At 39.1% G+C, this 21457-nt stretch overlaps 2 protein-coding genes across 7 annotated transcripts in view; one reads left to right on the top strand and one right to left on the bottom strand.

Annotated features, from left to right (window-relative positions):
- Window positions 1-1104: 1104 nt before the first annotated feature.
- On the bottom strand, window positions 1105-9362 carry anapc4 (anaphase promoting complex subunit 4). Its single transcript, XM_055049998.1, has 29 exons — window positions 9294-9362; window positions 9123-9191; window positions 8252-8367; window positions 8059-8164; window positions 7840-7972; window positions 7685-7759; window positions 7575-7601; window positions 7453-7497; window positions 7270-7354; window positions 6832-6939; window positions 6553-6723; window positions 6065-6129; window positions 5898-5940; window positions 5728-5804; window positions 5551-5651; window positions 4783-4834; window positions 4651-4706; window positions 4455-4501; window positions 4317-4373; window positions 4174-4230; window positions 4010-4103; window positions 3819-3916; window positions 3496-3557; window positions 3364-3402; window positions 3173-3274; window positions 3008-3085; window positions 2717-2884; window positions 1891-2014; window positions 1105-1428 (listed from the first exon to the last, which is right to left on the bottom strand). Exons 3-29 carry the CDS (start codon window positions 8357-8359, stop codon window positions 1198-1200), a joined length of 2409 nt encoding a protein of 802 aa, XP_054905973.1. The 5' UTR covers window positions 8360-8367; window positions 9123-9191; window positions 9294-9362; the 3' UTR covers window positions 1105-1197.
- Window positions 9363-9899: 537 nt separating this feature from the next.
- The window catches only part of palld (palladin, cytoskeletal associated protein), a 64937-nt gene continuing 53379 nt past the window's right edge, over window positions 9900-21457 (top strand). Inside the window, exons 1-3 of one of the 6 annotated variants that reach the window (XM_055049966.1) lie at window positions 9903-10846; window positions 12931-12995; window positions 13074-13860. In XM_055049966.1, coding sequence (XP_054905941.1) covers window positions 12932-12995; window positions 13074-13860 — 851 coding nt within the window. In that variant the 5' untranslated portion in view covers window positions 9903-10846; window position 12931. Of the gene's footprint in view, window positions 10847-12930; window positions 13861-21457 lie in introns of all 6 variants that reach the window. The other 5 variants (XM_055049973.1, XM_055049934.1, XM_055049943.1 and 2 more) reach the window with 5 other exon arrangements.

Here is a 21457-nt window from a genome sequence, read left to right on the forward strand (position 1 = left end):
ATTGTTGCTAACAGCCATGTAGTTAAACAAAGTCTAATGTTAGCTAAAACTGATAGACAACCTGCGGTCCATAAACAAACGCACGTGTCTGGTGACATCACACCAAACAAGTATAACCTGAGAAAGCAGTTTACAATTTATGAAGGCAGACCTATTTAGTAAAGGGGGGAAAGCTTCATAAAACAAAACAAAAAGGTTATCTACTTCTTGCTACATAATGAATGGACTCAAATTAACCTTATTTGTCAGAAGGCTGAGGTTAATTTCATTTGCAAGACCCAGTCCTAATTACTTAGAGAAATGAAAATGTAACAATAATTTCCAAACAAACTTTTTAATGAAAGCAATTACAAAGCAACGTCTAAGCGTTTGGAACTCAAGTGGACCAAGGCGAGACCAATTATCCACAGCTTACCAAAATTACCCTACAAACACACAGACGACACATTCAGGTCACAGAATAAGCTAGAAAAACATCTAAACCCATGCAGGCCTCACCTGTCTTTGTTACTGTCTGTTAATGACATGGCAGTAAGAAAGAAACTGGGTAAAAGTGAGTCCTTGGGAGAAATCCATGGCAATAAACACTATTGAACAAATGATCAGCATTTTGAAAAATAACAAAATGGTTTACTGTTCAGGGTCTGGACGACTTGCGAAGGAGACTGACTATCTTTCTTGACCATAAACACAAGCATACTTAGGTTTATGCAGCAGGACAACAAACCAAAAGTCCACCTCAGAATGGCCTTCTCAAAGTCTGGATTTTAACTGAGATGTCATGGCATGATCTTAAAACAGACTGTTCTTTTTTTATATATAAAACCTAACATTGTTTTAAGTACTTCCTTTTATTTTTTCCTCTTTGTTTATAGTTTTAAATCAAGATCTTCCTGCAAAGCTGCGGCAAACATTTGAGTCATATGTGAGAACGCTGCACAGAGCTAAATCTGGAATTTCCATTCCATTATTAAAGATGTGATCATTTTGAGGTTCAAAACTTGTTTGCTGCTAACACATAGCTTAATGTTAATTTTTAAATTAAGATAATAATGTTTAGGTTCAACATACAATTTAGACTAAAAGAGAAAAATCACAAAAAAATCCAGAAAGATGTTTTATTTTTAAATATAAAAGATGTTTACAAAAAAGTAAGCCCAGTCCTTTAGAGTTCATGCAGTTCGAGTGCCACACGATTTACAAGGCTTCCTGCGACTGTAAAAGTTCCTCTGACTTTTGAAACATGTCTCCTTCCTGCTCTCTGGATTCTCCCTCTGACTCCAAGCGCTCCTCCACCGGCACCTGACCGGACATCGCAGTTTCCAGTCCATCCTGGTCAGCGCTGGCGTTCTGAGACTCGGCTCCCTCGTCATCCTCATCTTCCACATCCATCTCAAAAACACGGATGTGTCTTAAATTGGCACTCAGCTGCCAAGTGAAAAGCGAAAAAGAAAAGTGACCATCCATGACACCTTTTCGATCATCAAAACAAATTTATAATACTGTGCATTTTATTCTGTACAACATGTCGAACTGCAGCAACATCTCAAAGCCATGCGTGCGACATTGAAATTGAAAATGCCTGCTTGAATATTTTTGTAGTTTAAATTTCATTTGATGACTTAGCGTTCTGCTCTTGTTACTGCCACTGACACACAAACTCAAAGAAATCAACTGATACAACTGTGCAAAATCAGAGAATATGGGGAAATTACTTTTGATGAGAAGAATGAGAAAAATGTGGGCTTATCATCACAGCATCTCTCATATAATTTGCTGTTTTAATTAGGTTTATCAAGAGAATTATGCAGAGTGATAAGTTTCCCTGAGATTTAAAATCTCATTCTCAAGGAAGACCTGGTGATTCTTAATTATAATTCTGAAACTTACCACGCAGGCCACTTTGCGGATTCCATTGACGGCTACAAACTGGGCCTTCATGTTTTCCAGTTCACGCCACTGGTTCCCCAACACCAGACCCTGGCAGGGAATGGAGCTGCACTGCTGGTCCAACCTGGTAACACAGAGGGCATTTGTCGTTTGATAGGTTTTGTTATTTTGTTGATCAATTTGTTTATTTTGCTCTACAGACAGAGAGAGAGAGAGACAGAGACTGCATTCTTTTCCATGTGATGTGCTAAATGGTGATGACGAATGTGAAACTTGATTTCCTTTAATTACAAATAGAATATTAAATAGTTTAACAGTGTTTCATGTGATAAATCAGAATAAATTAGCTCAGATTTGTGAAGCGAAAAATAAAAACAGTTTGGAATTTATTTTACAAATAATATAATTTTCACCCATTTTTACTGTAATACTTCTGAGTAAAATAAGGTGCAACCACTTTTCTTCAGAAGTCAAATGATTGGTAAACAGAGTCACTACCTAGTCTGACTGGATTTGAGCTAATTTTTACAAGAATTTGCACAAATTTCAGCCTTAAATGGACAGATCTGGAAAAGACGTAGGAAAAAAAACCCCAATACTTCCAGCTATAATTGGACCAAAAAGTCAATTTGCAAAGTATTGGCTCAATAAGAATGCAAATGCACACCACACTTTTAAGCTCACAAATATGTGCTAAATGGCTGAGATTTGTATTGTTCTATATATAAAATCTAGTTTTAAACTGTGTTTCAGGGTTATGAATATTTTTGCTAGGCTTTGTAACATACACATACACACACGCACACACACACACGCATGCACACACCTCACACCGGGCTCCCAGTTGAATTCAGAGTCACAGCTCAAGCTGGAGGCAAGTGAAACCTGAGCCAGGATGCGCCTGCTGTTCTGATCCTCTGATCCCTGCAGGACCACCGTTAGCATTTCATCATCATAGGAACGAGCATCCAGGCAGCTGTAGACGTAATGAGACCTAAAATAGCAATAAATAAACAAAACAAAAACTTAAGTGTGAGTTACATTACAAGTGATATATTTCACCTTCTGAGGTGCAAAGAAAAATAAAAATAAAATAAAACGATCAAGATAAACTCACCGGGCTGCAACACCATCATCATCTGTACTGTCCAAATAATGGCTGAGGTCAAATGACATGAAGCTGTTTGGAATAGGTCTACAGAGGCAAAATTAATTAGGTTAGCAGGGTAATAAGTCCTGAAAAAGAAGCGACCAAGACATTTTTGATTGGAAGACAATGCACCTGTTTGGGTCGGTTCCTTTCCGTAACAAGTACAGCTTGCTTTGTGAAATCTCTGGCATGCAGAACACAACACAGTGCATTTTGCCTTTTTTATTGTTCCACCTGAAAGGTCCACAAAAAAAAAATCTCAATATAAAACACATTCCTGCTAATCCAGATGCAAATCTCCATGAAGGTTCTGTTTTACTTACAGAGACGGAAGTTCAAAAAGGTGGGGAATCTTTTCCGAGCTAGAAAAAACAAAACGTAATTACATTTATAACGTCTTGTGGGAATTTAAGTATCTTATATCTGAAATATATACAACAATAAAAAGACTTTACTTGTCTGACACAGCATACAAAGGCAAAAAGACAGCCTGTTTCACAGATCTTCCAATGACTTCCTGTAAAAGGATTCACAAAGCTGAGAGACGTTTCAACCTAATGACTATCTACTAATGAAGAGGAAATAATTCAGGTGTATCTCTGTAAAGGAAAATATCATCAGAAAGGTGATTTATAGTACTAATTCAATGTGCTGAATACCACAGAAATGGTATATAAACACTTTGTGTTTAATTTTTTGGGATCAACTTTCAACAACATTCTTCCTGAATATTCTTCCTGTATCACTGAGATGTACCAGCAGCGCACCAAAAACTTACAGCAGGTTTCTGTAGGCATCGCTCAATCACATTCTCCATCATCCTCTTGACAAAGTGCAAAGACTTTTGGGGGTATGATGGAAACAGCAAAGGGCTCACTAACAAACCAATGAAAATATAAAAGAAGTTACTGCATGATTTCCTAAATCATCCTTGTCGCCTGGTTGTCTAAACTCAGAATCTCAATTTACCTTTCAGGTATGTGCTCTCCTGTAAGAACTTCAGCCACTGGTTTCCCTTTGTGTTGGGTGGAGAAACAAGGTCTTCATCTTCATCCTTCAGGTACTGTAAAAATATCCATATGAGACACAAACATCTATGAGTCATATTTCTTCTAAAATATTTAGTCACTTACCTGACCAACTCGCTCCACATGGAAATACTTCCCCTTACGATCAAAGAGTTCCTCGTTCTGCAAAACCACAATAGAACAAGTTCCAACTCAAAATATGTTCAGACATTTCTTAAATGTGAATATGATGCATTTGCTCATTTCACCTCACTAAAATGCTCTGACAAGAAATCAGCAACAAAGGCAATGTCCTTCTGAGTCATCTGAGGAAATAAAACATTATAATGTAACTGATAAATTATTATAGGAAGACTAAAAGTGATAAATCTGGGCTAAAAATTCACCTTGTTTAGCTCTGGCGGTACGTGTTCGTCACACATTCTTAGCATTGCTGTAGAGAATCAAATTTTAAGACTTAACAGAGGATCTCGGCAGCCAGAAACCGTCTGTTTCACACTTCAAGGTGAATATTAGCTTCTATAAGAGCCAATGAGGATGTAGAACATGAAAAAAACAAAACAAAAATTACTTCCTTCTTACCTACATACAGCCATCGGAAAAAAGCTTTGAAGTTTTTTGTGCTCTTGTCAATCACCCTGAATGTAAAAAACATAAAAGTTGTGACGAATAAAATGGTAAAATGTCATAAACTGAGATGATTGATAGACTTACTGCAGAAGTTCGTTAGCTTTGAGAGAGAAAGAGCCAACAGCTGTGATTGCACCTGGATACACGAAACAAACACACACTTAGTGACAGAAAGCCCCGGGCCAATTTGTTACTGTTTCATTCCTATAAACTAACCCACTTTAATATCTTCAAGTCAGCTTGTAGTTAAACATTTTCACCAGTTATGAATGTAAACACTCAAAATAATATTCAAATCTAAAATAACTTAATCTGACTTAATTCTTTTGTAAATATTTTGTACAACACCTGATTTATATTTGTTTTGGTCCTGATCCTTGTACTACGGTGGCCGAGAAGGGTTAAGAAAATACAAACCTCATAAGGCAACGAAAAGTCACAACGGAAGTTATGCTAGTAACTAGCAAGTTTAATATAACTTCAGTTGTGGCTTTTTGGCGTTGCGTTTTGCATTTAGTCGACTCTTCTGGGCCACCGTACCTGTAGGAATGAATAAACCCTTTTGACATGTAACAAATTTCTACATCAGAATAACTATAAGCAATAACTTGGCAGCAAACCCTAAGTCATAAAACCACATGTCCTTACATAAGCACAGAAAATTATCAAAGTGGGCGTGAAATGCTCCATTAGAAAAGGAGACATGATTGGTGTGAAACATTCTGATGACTCCATTTTTACCAAAAAAAGGTCAGAGATGAAACAATTATAACTACAAAATCCAAAATAAGGAAGGAGCTAAAACGGACAACCAAAGAGACAGACAGATTGTGCACGTGTTGAGTTTGGTACCATCAATTGCATCCGAATCCAAGCCGAGGCACTCAAACTTTTGCTTCCACAGGGACATTCCTCTCACCTCACTCAGCTGATATAACAGAGCCTCAGAGCCGCTGCAGAAGACACAAAAAATGACATCTTAATAGAAAGAAATCAAAAATTTCCAGGTGCGTCAAAGAGACGACATACCTCTGTAGGTGGCTGATCACCAGTTTCTGGATGCTGGAATAAGAAGATTCAATGGACTGACCCAGTTTTTTCAAGCCCTGTCACAGAATGACACAAAATGTTTTAAATCCCGGTGCTTCTGGATGGGATGACCCAAATTCACATAAACGTAAAAGATTTTCTGATTTTACCTTGACGGTCAATTGGTTCATGAGGAGAGCCTGCAACTCGGGACTGGAAACACGAAACAAGTGAAAAAGCACTTTAACCAACTCAAAGTGTGTTGCTACCATCTACAGGCCACTGTAGATATTACAACACTATAATGTGTAATAAATAAATAAGAACAATAAAACACCTGGACTGCCCCCACAGCAGGAGGTCCAAAAACTCATCTTGGACTTGGGTGCTTGTGTTCTTTTCCTACAAGGGCAACAAAAGAATCAACAAGAACTGGATTTTAGTCCTTTTCTGGTGGAAGTATTGTAACCTGTAATCCCTTAATTTATATTCTTGTTTATCCCCGTTAGTTTCCACCAAAGTGATTACTAATCTTCCAGGGGTCCAACTGATAAAGCACAAAAATATTCATAAGACCATTTTGACATTAGAATATATCACATAATTAGTCAGACATCACATTATACACTTTGATAAAAACAAATTGGATTTAATAAAAAAAAGATTTCAGTGCTCTTTTAAAAAGAAAGTGTGCTTTTTAAATTTCTTTTGTTTTTAGGTAATTTATTCCTAAATTACCTGAATTGCTGTTTATACAATAAACTTTTGTAACAAATTTGCTTTAGCACAGGTTGCAATTAATTATATCACACAAGAGCATTTGACCTGCACAAATTTGGTGAGCCGGAGATCCATCTGCATCAGGATTTCCTCCCAGGCTTCACACATGCAGGTGAGTGAGAGGTGCAGGTACTGCAGGAGCGTGGAGATGTGGGTGAACTTGCGGGCCATTCTGGTGACCTCTGGAAGACAGTCCGACAACAAACTTGTGTCCAGCTGTCGCACGGCAACAATGACATAAAAAAAAAAATACAAAAAAAAATCCAGGTCAGAGCAGAAGAAGGCAACGAAGACAATGATGTGATGTGATGTGATCCGGCTCACCTGAACGTAGCAGATCTCCAAGACGCCATCAGCGGATTGGACTTCTGTAATCAGAGACAGGGACTTGAGATCGCTGGACAGACTCAGACTGCGGCATGATCCCGACACCTGCAGAAGATAAAAACCAGCTAAGTTCACCCAGTAAAATAACTAATTTTATGTAAGAAAAACTGACAAAATCACAGCATTTTATTACAAGCAAACAATTTTCAGTTTATGTAAAAACAATTCAAATTACTTTGATATCCTGAGTAAAAAAATAATTTAAAAAAGTTTCCATTTTTATAAGCTGATCATATTTTTGCAGGAGCATAAATCCTGTGTACTTTATAATTTTCTGGGGAATATAAATATATGATGTGATCGAAAGGTCCATTTATATCAGCCTCTGACCACTGGACAGGATAAGGAACCATAATAATAAAAAAAAAACCTCACCTCGCCAAGACTGGCAATTTTGTACATCCCATATGCATAAAGCTCCACACATCCAGCATCTCCTCCAAGAACAAGGATGTTCAGCCTGTTTGGTAGCAAGACAAAATTATAAACTGATTTAACAACCAAATAACTGTGCAGAATCAAGAATGTAATCTTTTATATCCAATAAGAAGCCCTTACCGAACCTCTCCGAGGAGGTTGAGGATCTCGTCAGACTTTTCCTCACTGTGTGGCAAGGACGGATAAACACAGTCAGCTTCCACTCAGACACCAAATGAGAAAATCGATCATTTCAATCTCACCTGAATATCTTTGAAGTAGTGTTGTAGCTAGTGAGGAAAGTTTGGATCATGTTACTTAGCTCAAAATAAACTTGCAGTCTTGAGGTGGAATGGATACTCGGTGCTTTTACCTCTTGGGGAGTGTTGGTAATTCAGGAAGGAAAAGCTTGGATTCATCCTCAGAGTTATAAAAGGAGCCAAGGGCACTGAAACCAAAGGAGAATCGTTTGCACATTTCTAGCCAGAGAACACGCATCCTGGTTTACATCGTGAGCCTGGGGCGCACCTGTTCTCCTCCACCACCTCCATCCAGTTCATGCAGGTTACCGAACTCTGTATTGGAAACATGTGAAGAATCTCTGCTTTCTCAACATCACACAGAACCACCTGCTTGGTGTCTCCAAGACTGAATGCCAAAACTGCCGATTAAAGCAAAAACCAAAAACATAATGGTCACATTATTTCATCAAACACGCAGGTAAATATATTCAAAGCCATCGTTTACTTTTGCCATCAGGTCTCCAGGCGAGCGCAGTGATCTCCTTCCCAGTGTATTCACTGGGTGCCAAACTCCAAACCCGCTGGAAACTCGCCAAGCGATGAAGTAGCAGCTGCGGAAAGTTATTGGAGTTAGAAACAAACAAAACTACTGCATACAAAAAGTCCTACACTCAGCCGTTCTCTGCATTTGAGCCCACCTCCCCTGTTGTATTAGCCAAAGCAATCAGGTCCCTCTTAGGAGACCACGCCATACACTTCACAGGGTTGGGAAGTTGCTTCTCTCCCACTTGCCGGAAAGCTGGCATGATGTTGCCTGGAAAAAGAGGAGAAATACAAACAGGATCTTAATTTTTTCACAATCCAGTCATGACTTAGTGCTGTAGTTTGTAGAGGAAAAAAAAATAGGATAATTTGGCCTTTCTTACTGCTGAACTGCTGTGGCTATACAGACTTACACTTTTTTTCTCTAGTATACCAATTATGTTGCATTCAACTTCAGGGCTACATGCAAATAGGGCTGTTACGATAACAAATTTTGCTGCAGCAGTTCGTGCAGTAAATGATAATTTTGTTTTGTGACCATTTTCAGGTAAGATATAGGTAATGGAATAACAATGGCAAGAACACATGAATAAACTTTGAATTCTGATAAACATTTATCACTGGAAACGGGAGACATTTTAAATATCCAAAAGAAATAAACAAAACAAGTCTGTAAACAACATTAAAAACGGGTAGGCGAGACCAATGCACCAGACTGACGACTTTTATCATCCAGTTTTTGGTAGAAAGAGAGAGAGAGAGAAAAAGAAAAAACAATAAATCATGCAAACGAAAATTATTGAGTTTGCTTCAATTTGTCTTGCCATGCGATGGATGATTTAACAAAGATAAAATGATACTTCAGTATATGGATGACTGATGGGAAGAAGCTGACATATTGAAAGATGAAGTTGCAACAATTTCGGCCCATAAAAGAAACCGGTTTGGGGAAATGTTTATGGCTCCAAGCTGCCGTAAGATTTGACAGCTGGTCAAACAGACCCAGAGGCCGGGCATCTTACTCACCTTTAAGGAGCTGCTCCACCGGGGAACCGCTGTGCTGCTAGCAGGCTGGTTAGCTTTAGCCTCTGGAAGCTAAAGCAAAGAGAGAGACAGTTACGTCACCGTCTCGTTCCCTAAAACTGGCGGAAGCTAAAGGACAGCATTAACTTCTGTAAAGCGTCTCAAGAGTCTTACTTTAGTTTTTCGTTCTATTATTTCACAGATGCACAGACGCCGCCATATTTTCACTTCCACCAATCAGAGCAGGAGTGACGGGACGTGAGAAAGGTCAAAACTTCTCAACGGCGAAAACTCGATTGGTAAATAGAGAAGAAGTGTCGAGATGGAGAGTCTGGTAAAAGTATTCATTTCCTTTCAACTTTTCACACATCGAGTTGATGTAAAAACTACAACGTTTAATGTATGTTTCACCAGGTAATGCACGACAAGAACAAGTGGTGCATAACTGAACTATTAACTAATGAAAGTAGATTTTTGATGTTTAGTTCAGGCTTGTTTTAAACTGAACATTTGAATTTATGTATTTTTTTCATATCTTTTAGCTTATAGTAATTAATATTAAAACTATAATTAAATAGAAAAATAAAAACATAATATCCTCCACACCCACTTAACATTACTTTGTGTTGCTCTAAATGTTTTAGAGGTATAAATATTTTGCCAGTCACTGCAGGATATTGCAATTTACAGTCATGGTCAAAGGAAAGCTGGACATTTTCCAGTTCTACTCTACATGCGTCTGAAAACAGATCTATGCCTTTATACTATATTAAGAAGTTACTACTGAATAATGCAGTTATTTCTTGACATCTTACCCAGGGAGCTGATTGCTGTAGACCAACACACAAAGATAATCCCAGGTTGCTCATTAGTTGGTGGACAGCAGGCATGCGTGATGACAGTAAAAAAATTCCTTCTGGACTTATCACCTGCACTTAACGGTAATCAGTAGATTCAAGAAGAACCAGAATAGCTCAAGGAGCACAAAATGTGATAGCGGACCAGAAATAGACCAAGTGAGGCCGTATGATCCCCAACAGCCTGACTGTATGACAGACGGTTTTATCGTGGGTCTGAGGTGTCTTTTTAATAACAGATGATTAAGAAATTTGAAAAATGCATTTACTGGATGAATAAACAGCTGAAAATACTACTTTAAAAAATTGCACATTTTCCTGAACTTTAGCCTAAACACTGGATCGTGAAGATTATTGGGGGAAATAAAAGCAGTTGAGCGGTCCGGGTCATGTGGTCGACTCAGCTGGAGAGAGAAGCAACACTGTTGTCTCTTCAGGTGCCCTAAGAAGACAAAAGATAGTCATGAAGGCCTACCCTTATCCCAGTTTTACAAGCTTAGAGCAGCAGAGTAGTGTCCTAACATTACGACTGTCTTTGCCCACTGTGCTTAATTAATACCAGATCAGTGCAGAAAATGTCACCTCCACCTTCTGTTCCTCTTGCCAGCAGTCTGGCTGTGTAACATGAGTCAGGGGCCAAATATAGCCCCACACAGTGAGCAGCTAGGGACCGGCACAGATGGGACAGCAGCAAGCTGCACAGGCAGTAAGCAATTGGACCCTGAACCTGAGAGAACCTGCTGACCGTCTGACCAATAAGGCGAGGGATAGAGAAGAGAAGCTTCATTTTGTTTCGTTCCCACATAAACAAGACAAACCTGGACCCAAAGAACAAGGGAAAAACTTTCAGCCACACAGGGACACTTGAAGGTAAATATGAATTTTTAAATGAATCATATTTTAAGGACTAGTTTCTTAGTTGTTTATCAAACAGTTCAAATCATTTAATTCTGTAGTAAAGTGTTTCAAAGAAATGTTCTCTGTACATCAGTGGGTGTCAGGTTATTCCAAGGTTAAAACTTCCTCTTATTTTGAAGTACACTTTGCCTTCAATGCATCAAATGGTCAGATTGTAATGTGTAACCATGTTCAGCATGCATATACTTAGTAATTAGTGTGTACAAAACACAGTATTTTCAAAATGAAACATAAAATACAGATTATGTCGATTATTGTCACAGATTTTCCTCGTTCACATTGAATCATATCTGTGTAGTTGTTGTCACTCCTTTTAGACAAATTGATTCTGTGGAAGTCTTCTGTGTTTTCGCTCTGGCTCAAAGGTGATTGTCTTTGCTTGTTTGTAAAAATGTCTCCACACTCACTCACAAACACTCACACACACGGATACCTGTGTGAGTGTTTGGAGGTAGAGGCCCCACTCCTTCTGCTCTGGGTGGGAGGGGGCCGCGGTGCTGCTGTGAAACAGAGCCGCAGGGGATTATAAATAACAACAGCTGGTCTTCGGGACGCCATGAGGCTCTGAGCGTCACATCATCCGCATATCAAGTCCAAAGGTTTTGCAGCACATTATTCACAAGCTCAGGCTCAGAGGAGATCCGCTCAAAGAGCAAAGCAAATCTGCTCTGTTTTGACTTCAAAAAAACAAAAAAACAATGCTTTACCAAAATTTAATAATGCTATAAGAGTAATTTAGAATTAGGCCACATGCATGCTTGGATTATATTTAAAGTTATTGTTTTTCTCCACCTTTTGTTTATGCAATAACATTTTACACCAACGGTGAAATGTGTTTTCTGTAGGCCAGGCTGCAAAAGCAATGAACTCAAAAACACTTTAGGATTCATCCATTTCAATTTCCATTCATCTAGTTTTAATAATATTTATCCAGAGCATTCGGATCAAATGCATGTGTGGCTCATTCAGCTAATTCAAAAGTAAAACAAAAGTAAATTCTATATATATAAAAAAGAAAGAACTTATTAAAACTTAAAGCATTTTCCTAAAGTTTATGTTGTTCAAGATAAACTAAATGCATTTATTAATTTGTGATAAATACATCTTTAAGTCCAGACTTTGACTAGACTATGCCATAATCTTCTTTTTTGCTGGCATGCTTTAGATTTGTTGTTGTTTTTTTTTGTTTTTTTTTAAATGTACTAATAAAAATAAATTAGTTTTTGCAATACAAAAAGTTATTTTTGTTTGATGCTGAAATTTGTTTGATGACGTGAAATATGTAAGTGAAAAAGGAACGACAGCCAAAGTATTTAGCAAAGTATTTAAGGACACAAATACTCATTCACACCACTATTCTTTTGCTTTACCTTGATAAGTTGATGAGCACCAACACTGTCAATTGGAAATGGACAATGTTCCGTTTTTCTTGGATATAAATGTGTCTCCTCAAAATGGGTAAGACAAGAGAACTTGCCATTCCAGTAAATCACAGGAAATAACTCGACAGTCAAAGCAATAGCTCAAAACAACTTGAACGTTGACAAACAAGGCTGGACAAGGACTCCAGTTAATGTTAGCAAGTGAGACAAAAACATCTCTAACGATGGAAAAAAAAAATTGCAGCAAGGGACACCAAGTCTGCACAACTTTTTATTTTAAGACTTTTATATACAACGTTACCAATAAATGCCAATAATTCTGGAACCTGTTTTAGTGATGTGATGAAATGTTATGTTGTGTGACGACTGTATGTTGAACTAGACACAAGGCAACAGAGAAATGTCAGCAATGTGGACCAGAACCTGAGTAAAGACCTTTGCTAATACCCACCAGCTGTGTCCAGACAGCAGCGCCTTGAGTCATCCTGCCAGTTATGGCTGTCTGAGCAAATGATACACTACTGTATTATAAAAATTTTTATTTTAAACTGGACCTGCTGTCATTGCCTTTTTGCAGATGAATATGTCATGTACAATGAGTCCTCTTTTTGCCTGCACCATAAACACCCAAATGGTCTGATTAATGTCTTTCAGGATGCAGGACGGGAGTTGGAATCAACCACTCCCCATTTCAGTGCTGCTCAAGGATCCAGCAGCAGGTGGGACTTCGGAAGGCGATGCAGGTGTTTTTTCTGAGGCCTCCTCTGATGGAGAACTCTACCTTGACTCGTCGACAGAGCTGGATTCTGGACACGGGGACTTTGCAGATCTGACTGCCTTCTTGAGTGCGGAGGAGATTAATCTTAGCCTGGACCTGGCCCGGGAGGCCTTCGGTGAGGCGGATGAATGTGAAGATCAGGACCCCTCTAGTCTTAAACAACTGGAGCAGGCTCTCCAATCTGTCCCTTCCCCCCATGTTGTGCCCTCTCAAACGACTGAAAACCTCAACTCAAGCCCAAGCCTACACCACCAGACCAAATCTGTTTGCCCCGATGACAATGGAGCAGTTTCAGTTTCCTCCAACCAGATTGCTCCCATCAGCAAACCCGTACAGATCTCCAGTGAGGCTCCGTCCTCAGCTGAGAAGGTTGTACGGCACAAGTCCATCCAGCCCGTGTACAAGCAAGACAAGCCCAGGCTGGTTCACGAAGGCCTCGAGCTGAACGGCCGAGCAGCTTCGGGCACAGAGTTCTGCAGTCGGGCAGCCACCTTCATTGAGGAACTGTCATCCGTTTTCAAAAGTTCTGCTCAGCAGGCAGAGGAGGAATCCTCCTCTCCTGACAGTGGCTACCTGTCTCCGAGAAGCCAGCGGACCGTCCCTCAAGGCTCGATGTCCACTTCCTCCCTACCTGAAGGCCAACAAGAGGGCACACACAATAACCCGCCGGAGATGGGAGAGGGGGGTTCGGAGCTTCCCCTGTCCCCACCTCAGTTCCTCCAAAAGCTGAAGAGTCAGGAAGTGGCTGAAGGCAGCCCCATTCGTCTGGAGTGTAGAGTTCAAGGAAATCCACTGCCTCTCGTCAGGTAGGCGGCTGCACCTGTCTTTTGATCCTATGCTGCAGTCGGTTTTTAACGGCTAAAGTATTTAATTCTAGTGTAGGTTTTTTTAAATCATATTTTTCCAAAGTAAAATTATATAAATACTTTGCCATAGATTGGTTTCTCTTTTTTATTATTTTTATTATTTAGAAAGACAGATTTCCATCATATACAATAATTATAGCGTTACCCATTTGAGGTCATACATGAGGTGAGAAGCATGGAATCCAGGTGACTTTGTCCCTATTGCCTTTCTGGTATTTTCTTCAACAGATTTTTAATTGTGAACGATAACAAAATTGAACAGAATTAAACAAAACAAACAAATGAAAACACCCAGACATTTTTGTGAAATCTGGAAAATTAGCTGTTTCAAAATCTACTGTGAGAAAAAAAGACAATCATCTGCTGTGCTGTGAATGGGTTTTTGACCAGACGTTATACTTATCAAACTTAAACTGGATTGCAATTAGATTACAATTAGGCCATAAAAAAAATACAGTTCTATGCTAAATGGATTTCATTAAAGGACGCAAGTGTTTGCTTGCATATGGGACATTCGTAGAGGGCATATGGAGCCCAAAAGTAGGAAACCCGTCCAGGGTGCCGTTGATAGATGAAGGCCAAGGCTGAAATCAACGGTTAGATGTGCATAAACCCCAATATGGGATTAATATGGCTGCATAGTGTTGAGAACATCTTGTAAAACTATTGTCACTCAGCACACTCAATCAGTGCATCCAAAAATGTAACCTGAGGCGCCGTTTATTAACTCTGTGCTGCAACGCTGCTGAGTCCTCGGCACCATCTGACCCCAGACGCACGGAAAAACAGCAAACACTTGTTCTGTGGTCAGATGACTCCACGGTTCAGCTGCTTCTGGGACAAAGCAGTTCAATCAAGGATGATGAAGATGAGTGACTAACTATAAGCTTTCATTTGTTTCACTTTAATCCACTGTACTGGGTTAGTTTTCTACAATATCGTCATGATCTTTGCAGAACAGTTGAGTATCAGCCTGAAAAAGGTCAACACAACATTAAGTGAATCACTCTCCTCCATTTGAATATATATTTCTTTTTTATGAAATTGAAGTTCAGTTTCTGGCTTGTGCACACAAACCTGAATGATAAACGTAATTCTTCCTCTTCATAATTCTGCATTTCTTAGTGTTGGTCTGTCACATAGAATCACAATAAAATACATTGTGTTTGTAATGCGACTAAACACTTAAAGGTTTTGTATGGAAATCTTTTGCAAAACCACCTAAACAGTCTTTTCTTTTGTAGTCAGTTCATGATAAATGTTATCATACGTGAATAATAATTTCTCGAACAAAAATAGACGTATGAAACTAATATATCCCAGATTTTTAAAAGGATTTTGAGGGTAATTGGACTAAGACCTTACACTGTTTTTAAAATCCTTTTACTTTTTAACAAAGTGAGTCTGTTACGTGCCTTCATATCGTTTCTGATCATCTTTTTGCAAGTTTCCACTGGTGTTGCGTTTGGGTTGATTAGGAGTTTCTCCCTTCACATTGAAGTTGCGAACATCTCAACTTCATAGGGTTAGGAAGTGAAAAATAATTTAATGATGTAATAATTTCCAGGTCTTTTCCAGTGAGCTTTGTGTTTATTTTAGTAGAAACATTGTTGTAACAGAGGCTTTTTATCTACAGAGGATGCTGTTACTAGAGTGATATTATTAGAAACACACAACCAGCAATTCACAAATATAATGTCAATATAACTGAGGCAAAATTTACAATTATTTTCATTGGTTAAATTTTTTAATTAAAGTGAAGTTTGGTGATTGAAAACACTGAAAGTGTCTCTTTGTGTACTTGGGTCTATTGGATAAAAGTTTGCCCAACTTAAACTACAGATTATTTTATGGCTTTTTTCCATTACAAAACCTGAGGTCCATAAATTTAAATATTTTCCATTAATTAGTCTGAATAAAACAATATGGATTCTCTCCTGAGTTGCTTAGGAAAACCTGTTTCTTTTTTTAATAAAATTTAAAGAAAATGAAGCAAAACCTGCGCTGACCTTCAGTATGTGAGTCAGCCTGGGAGCCGCGGTGTTGCTGATGTTGACCAGAACCAGATCCAGCCTCGCCGGCTGACTGTCGCAGATAAAGTGAGTGATTTGGGAGGGGGCCAGATGGTGAAAGCTACCCCTGTGTTGACAAGTCGAGCACCTGGTCTGAAGTTTGGGGAACTTCCACCCAGTGTTGGCACATTTATCCAGTCAGAGTGATGCTTCATTTATAGAGCCTTAACCCCCCTGAACTTTCCACAGTTTGTCCCATTACAACCACAAACATTTAAATATCTTAATGGGGCTTGGTACCATTAAGAAGGAAAGGGATGAATGATTTTCAATTAATGCTTTTTATTTTTCTAAACTTGTAAATCTTTTACATTATATGGGAAAATTCCAAATTTTATCTGGTCAGATGAAACCAAAATGGTTTGTGTTTTATGTTGTTATCTGTGGTTGTGGACTGCACAACACCCACAGTAAAACATGGTGGTGGCAGCCTTATGCTATGGGGTGCTTTGTTCAGCAGGGTTGAGACCGTTAGAGTTGATGGAAAGGTTAAAAAGCTAAATAAAAGCTATCCCTGAAGAAAACCTGTAGTAACTTAAGACTTATTTTAAGTTACTACAGGTTTCCTGCTTTTCTTGGCAGAAACATCTGAGAAGCAGAAATCATTTGTGCTCCTTTGAATTGGTCTGCCACATAAAACGTCAATGAAATTAATTAAAGCTGGTGATTGTATTGTGTCAAGATGTGAAAAAAAGTTTTGTTACTTTGCAAAGAGATCAGCTAAGAGGAGCATGACCTGTGTTATTTGAAGCACTTCATCAGTAAACTAAAAATACTCAGCTCTGTGTTTTTTCTAGATCTCACAGCTCAGGCTCTGAGCTCACTGTTTACTAGAGAGACGTACCTGAACAAATGAGTCTATTTGAAACTATTTGATCGATTGGGTTTGGCCTTCTCTTGACTGAGTTCCTATAATATGCGTATTGATTATACATCCAGTTTGTGTACCTTTGAAGATCATATCTGTAGGTGAATCCGCACGTAAATCAAAAAGATACAGCTCAGGATGTGTATCTCCCCTTTTTGACTGTGAGGGGCCTCTTCTTTGGCCGTATAAATAGGCGTCAAGGGAGCAGGAGCCAAGCACAGGAATGTGTGCAATCCAATGACTAGGCATTTTCAGTCTAGACTCCACATCTCCCCACACCTTCTTGGGAAATATGAAGCATGTTTGACTGCACAGGAGCAGGAGAGTGGGGTCGCTGCAGCAGCACCTACGTTATGCCGCATTACATAGAGAACTGAAGAGGGGAAGTTCTCAAGAGATAAAAGACTTTGAAAAGCTGTTTTCTGTTTTGTGGATGGCTTTTATCACATTTAAATGTTTCAGATCCCCAAACAAATCATGTCAGACCAAGTTTCAGAATGGAGTTTTCAAGTAATGATTTCACTGATTAAAGCAACATCATGTAAAATTGACCTTTTCTCTTTTTTTTTTTTTTGTTTCACATCATGATATAATCAAAAACATGCCTGGAGTGTTGCGTAGATGTTTTTCATTCTTGTTTGAGAAATTGTTTAATCTCCTGTGGCAACCAGTTAGCTGTGCAAAACGCTGAGAGGAACTGAGTGCTACAGTCGAGGCAAAGCTTCATCCCGGAGCTGCAGCTGCCAATCCTCCCATCTCGCAGTGCAGCCTTCCCCGGTGACTCCCCCACTTAGCTCCTACAGACTAGCCAGCAGCAATTAGCAAACACCTGGTGGAACTGAGCATCTGCTGAGCTCATCATAGGAGCTGCCTCTCAGTGAAACGCTGGTAAAAATGTTATTAAAGAGGAGCTGTGTTGTGATTACGCCCTGAAGACAGAGTTTCAGAAAGAGCAAGAGATGTTTAAAGAAACAGAAGCTCAAGTCCAAGGCGTTAATTAGGAAGTCAAATTTTAAGTCATGTTTGACATTTTTGTAACAACTGAAGGTAACAGTTGTTTGTTTGGGCTATAATATGTTTGTTTGGGCTATAATATGATCCCATATTGTAATATTATAGCACAATCGTGGCTTGAAAACACGTAATATTGTCTGTTTAAGGGGGAAATAGCTACTGTACATAAACAAGCCTGAACTCTGTACAAAACCATAACTGCTGTCTAAACCCAATAACTGACTGTGCCACCCTGACATCCAGCAAATACTACACCAGACAGTACGTGTTTTACATCGCTGTGGAGGAATGTTTGCCCACTCTTCTTTGCAGAGTCGCTTTAATTGAAACAACCAAGAGGGCTTTTTAGCAGGAACTGCCTGTTTAATATCATGCCAGATGAATATAGTTTGACTTGACACGCTTATTTTCAAGTCATTCAGAGGTGTACTTCTTGCTCATTGTCTGGCTACATACCTTAAGTGAGCTTGAATTTAGTGGAAAATCTTCAGTCTCCTTCACAACACAGTCTATCTGTCTCAATTATGGCAAAGGGAGCAAAGCACCACCAGACTATTAGTGCCATGTTGTTTTTCTGAAATTAGGTCTTAGTTTTATAAATGTACCAGGACACAGCCAATAAGTTCCTCCTTCTTACTGTCGAACCAGAGAATATTCTCAACCGGCCTCAGTGATCCTCCAGCTGTTTTTGGAGCAATGTAAGATGGGTCTTTGTGTTCTTCCTGGTCAGCAGAGGGTTTTGAATTAGACAGCGTCCATGGATTTGGTCAGTCTCTTTCTGATAGCTGAATCTGTTTAAATGAATTGTGGTGACTGAGGCCTGCAGTGCTTTGGGTATTGTTCTCAGTTTGTTGTGATCTGCTGACTTCTTGGAGCCATTTGGTTAGCCTGACGCCACCTCGGAAAGTTCACTGTTCTGTTTCCTCCATCTGTGGATAATAACAAACCTTAGAAGTCCCTTTCTAATCCTTTTCTAAACTGATAGATGCCAATGTTTTTCAGCTGTTCTTAAACTAATTTGCATTGATTCTTTTCAGCCTGTTTCATGTCGCCACATAGCTTCTATTCAAGTGAATATTTTGTTCAACAGGAACCAAAAATTATCAGGTCTGGTAGGAATCGCCGCAGCGCTCTTTGTTTTCTTTATGTGGCTAATAAAACTGAACAAAAACAACAAAACAAGAGTTGAACCACAGTTAAATCAAGATTTAATGAAGAGAAGACAGTTTTATTTTCACACAAGGTTAGGTGGTTTTAGGAAAGTAGCATAGATAAATGTATTGGGGGATTAATTTTACACAGCACTGTTATATATTTCTACCACTTATGTGTCCTGCAAAGTAGTTAGTTTTTCTACCAGGACTGCAACTGACAATCATTTTATTGATTAATCTATCAATTACTCTGATACTATCCAACTAAAAAAATGACATATTTGTCTTTTCACTACTTCAGCCTTTTTACACAACATTATAAATACATTAAAAGATGGAAATAAACAAATAATTCACTTCATTTTTTTTAAATAAGAAAAGAAAGTGTAATTGAACTGGATGGAGTCAAAACTATGCCACTCGGGGAGCTTTGGGCAAAACATTTAAACAGATGAAGGGGTTTTCATCTGAAATGCAAATACTTTTTTTCACTTTTGGATGAAGTAGATTTTTTTCTCCTTTAAAATTGCAGTTTTTTTGAGTCCGCGTACTCCAGTTGATGATTAATCCGTTACTAAATTAGTTATTAAATTATTTTAATAAGTGATTCATCACGATTAATTATTTCAGAACTGTAGTTCAGTTTTGCTGCTTTGTCCGCTGAGTGTGTTTCTCAGTGTTTGGACACTAGGTGGCAGCAAATTGTTTGCGGTGCCACATGATTCACCTTTCGGCGCTGAAAAGAGATCAGTGACCTAAAGAAAAGTTTTCGCAGCCAAAGCATTACTGATTGCATGTGATTAAAGTACAAGAAAGATAAATGAAAAACCAGTTGGCAAAGTTCCCCAAACCTAAAGCGGGTTGTGTTTCCTTATTGTTTGGTGGTGTTTGCACTTTTCCATCAGATTTTGCAAACTTCCCAGGAGCTCCTTTCCCATGGGAGCACCTTTGATGCAGCTGCCAGAGTGAGCAGGTGACGCACCTCCTCACCTCCGCAGACTCTAATGAGCCGGTTCTGATCCGATGCCAGCGTTCTGCAGAGGCAGCGAGAAGGCATTCCTGGTGGATGGGAGCTAGGCGTGACCTTCCGTGGTCAACCACAAGCTGTCTCCGCCAGAGAGTATTATGGTGCTGAGCGCATGGTATTCTTCAGCATGCCCTCATTCCCCTCAACACACAATGCATAATGCAGGGCTCTGTTTTTAAGGGATTCAGTTCTCGCACAGGGACACATGCAAGCTACATCCCAGAGGGGGAATTATGCATTTCTTTACCCTGACTTCATACTTGCGTCTTTTTAGTGGCTGGATTTTTGGGTCAGGATTACAGGATCAGAAATCAAGGAAATGTGTTGAGTCAGTGCAAGACCCCTGTGTACGTCTGGGCTGCTAAAGAGAGCATGTCTAAACATCGCTGTTGGTGTGAGGTCCCACTCTGCAAAGCACCAAACGAGCCTCTCTATTTCAAGTCACTGCAAATCAAGTGGAGAAAATCACCAGCATGCTAATTCCTGGAATTTCATGCGAGGCTCTCTTCCATATCATTACTCTGACTGCCTCCTGCGCAAACGAGGCAATTCAAAGCTCAGGATGTCGAACATTTGAGGATGATGGGCAATTAAGGGTGGGAGCAGCCTTGGCTTCTAAGTTTCAGACAAACACACACAAAACCACAATGGAAACATTTGAATGCTTTAGTGGCTGCTCAAACATTCTGCGTAGACGTCCATGCACAGCAAAGTTTCCAACCCCAACTTAAGATTGAATCTGCTTTGTAGTTCCAGGCATCACACATCTACCAATGGGATCTCTGCTTTCACCAATATTAGTCGCAGACAGGCTTTACATTGCCAATATTTATGAGGGCTTTTGTTTAAAGCAGGAGAAAAAGTTTTAGGGACTTCCTTAAAACGTTCTGGGAAAGTCATTCAAAAACTACAAGTAACTTTCTGTAAACCCACGTTGTTCAGATGGAAGCAATGAATTGGAATTTTTTTCTTGAGTAGACGACACACTATGTGGCTTTTCAGTACGTGGTTTAAATGTAAATCATATGTCACCCATTTTCCATCATCCAGGACACATTTCGGACGTGTTAAAAACTAGCGTTGCATAAGCGTTTTGAGGACACAAACAAATGAAAGTCCTGAGGGAACAAGGGAGGAAGACATGTCCACTAATCAGCACAAATTGATTTACAAGTATTGGGATTTACAAATGTAACTGTAATTGTGATTGATTCAGTTCAACTCAGTTTGTGCACATAATGCCAGTTAAACCACAAATGTCCTCACCAGAAACTTGACACTTATATTTAACTGTACAAAAAAACACAATGAAAACAATTCAAAATAAATCAGTTTGACCCAATCACACAGATTCAGCAAAGCCTAAAAATGTGTGAAAATACATCATAAACTCACAAAGTAC

Source organism: Poeciliopsis prolifica, unplaced genomic scaffold (genome assembly GCF_027474105.1).
Source record: "Poeciliopsis prolifica strain line A6 unplaced genomic scaffold, Auburn_PproV2 SCAFFOLD002, whole genome shotgun sequence".
NCBI classification, from domain to species: Eukaryota; Metazoa; Chordata; class Actinopteri; order Cyprinodontiformes; family Poeciliidae; genus Poeciliopsis; species Poeciliopsis prolifica.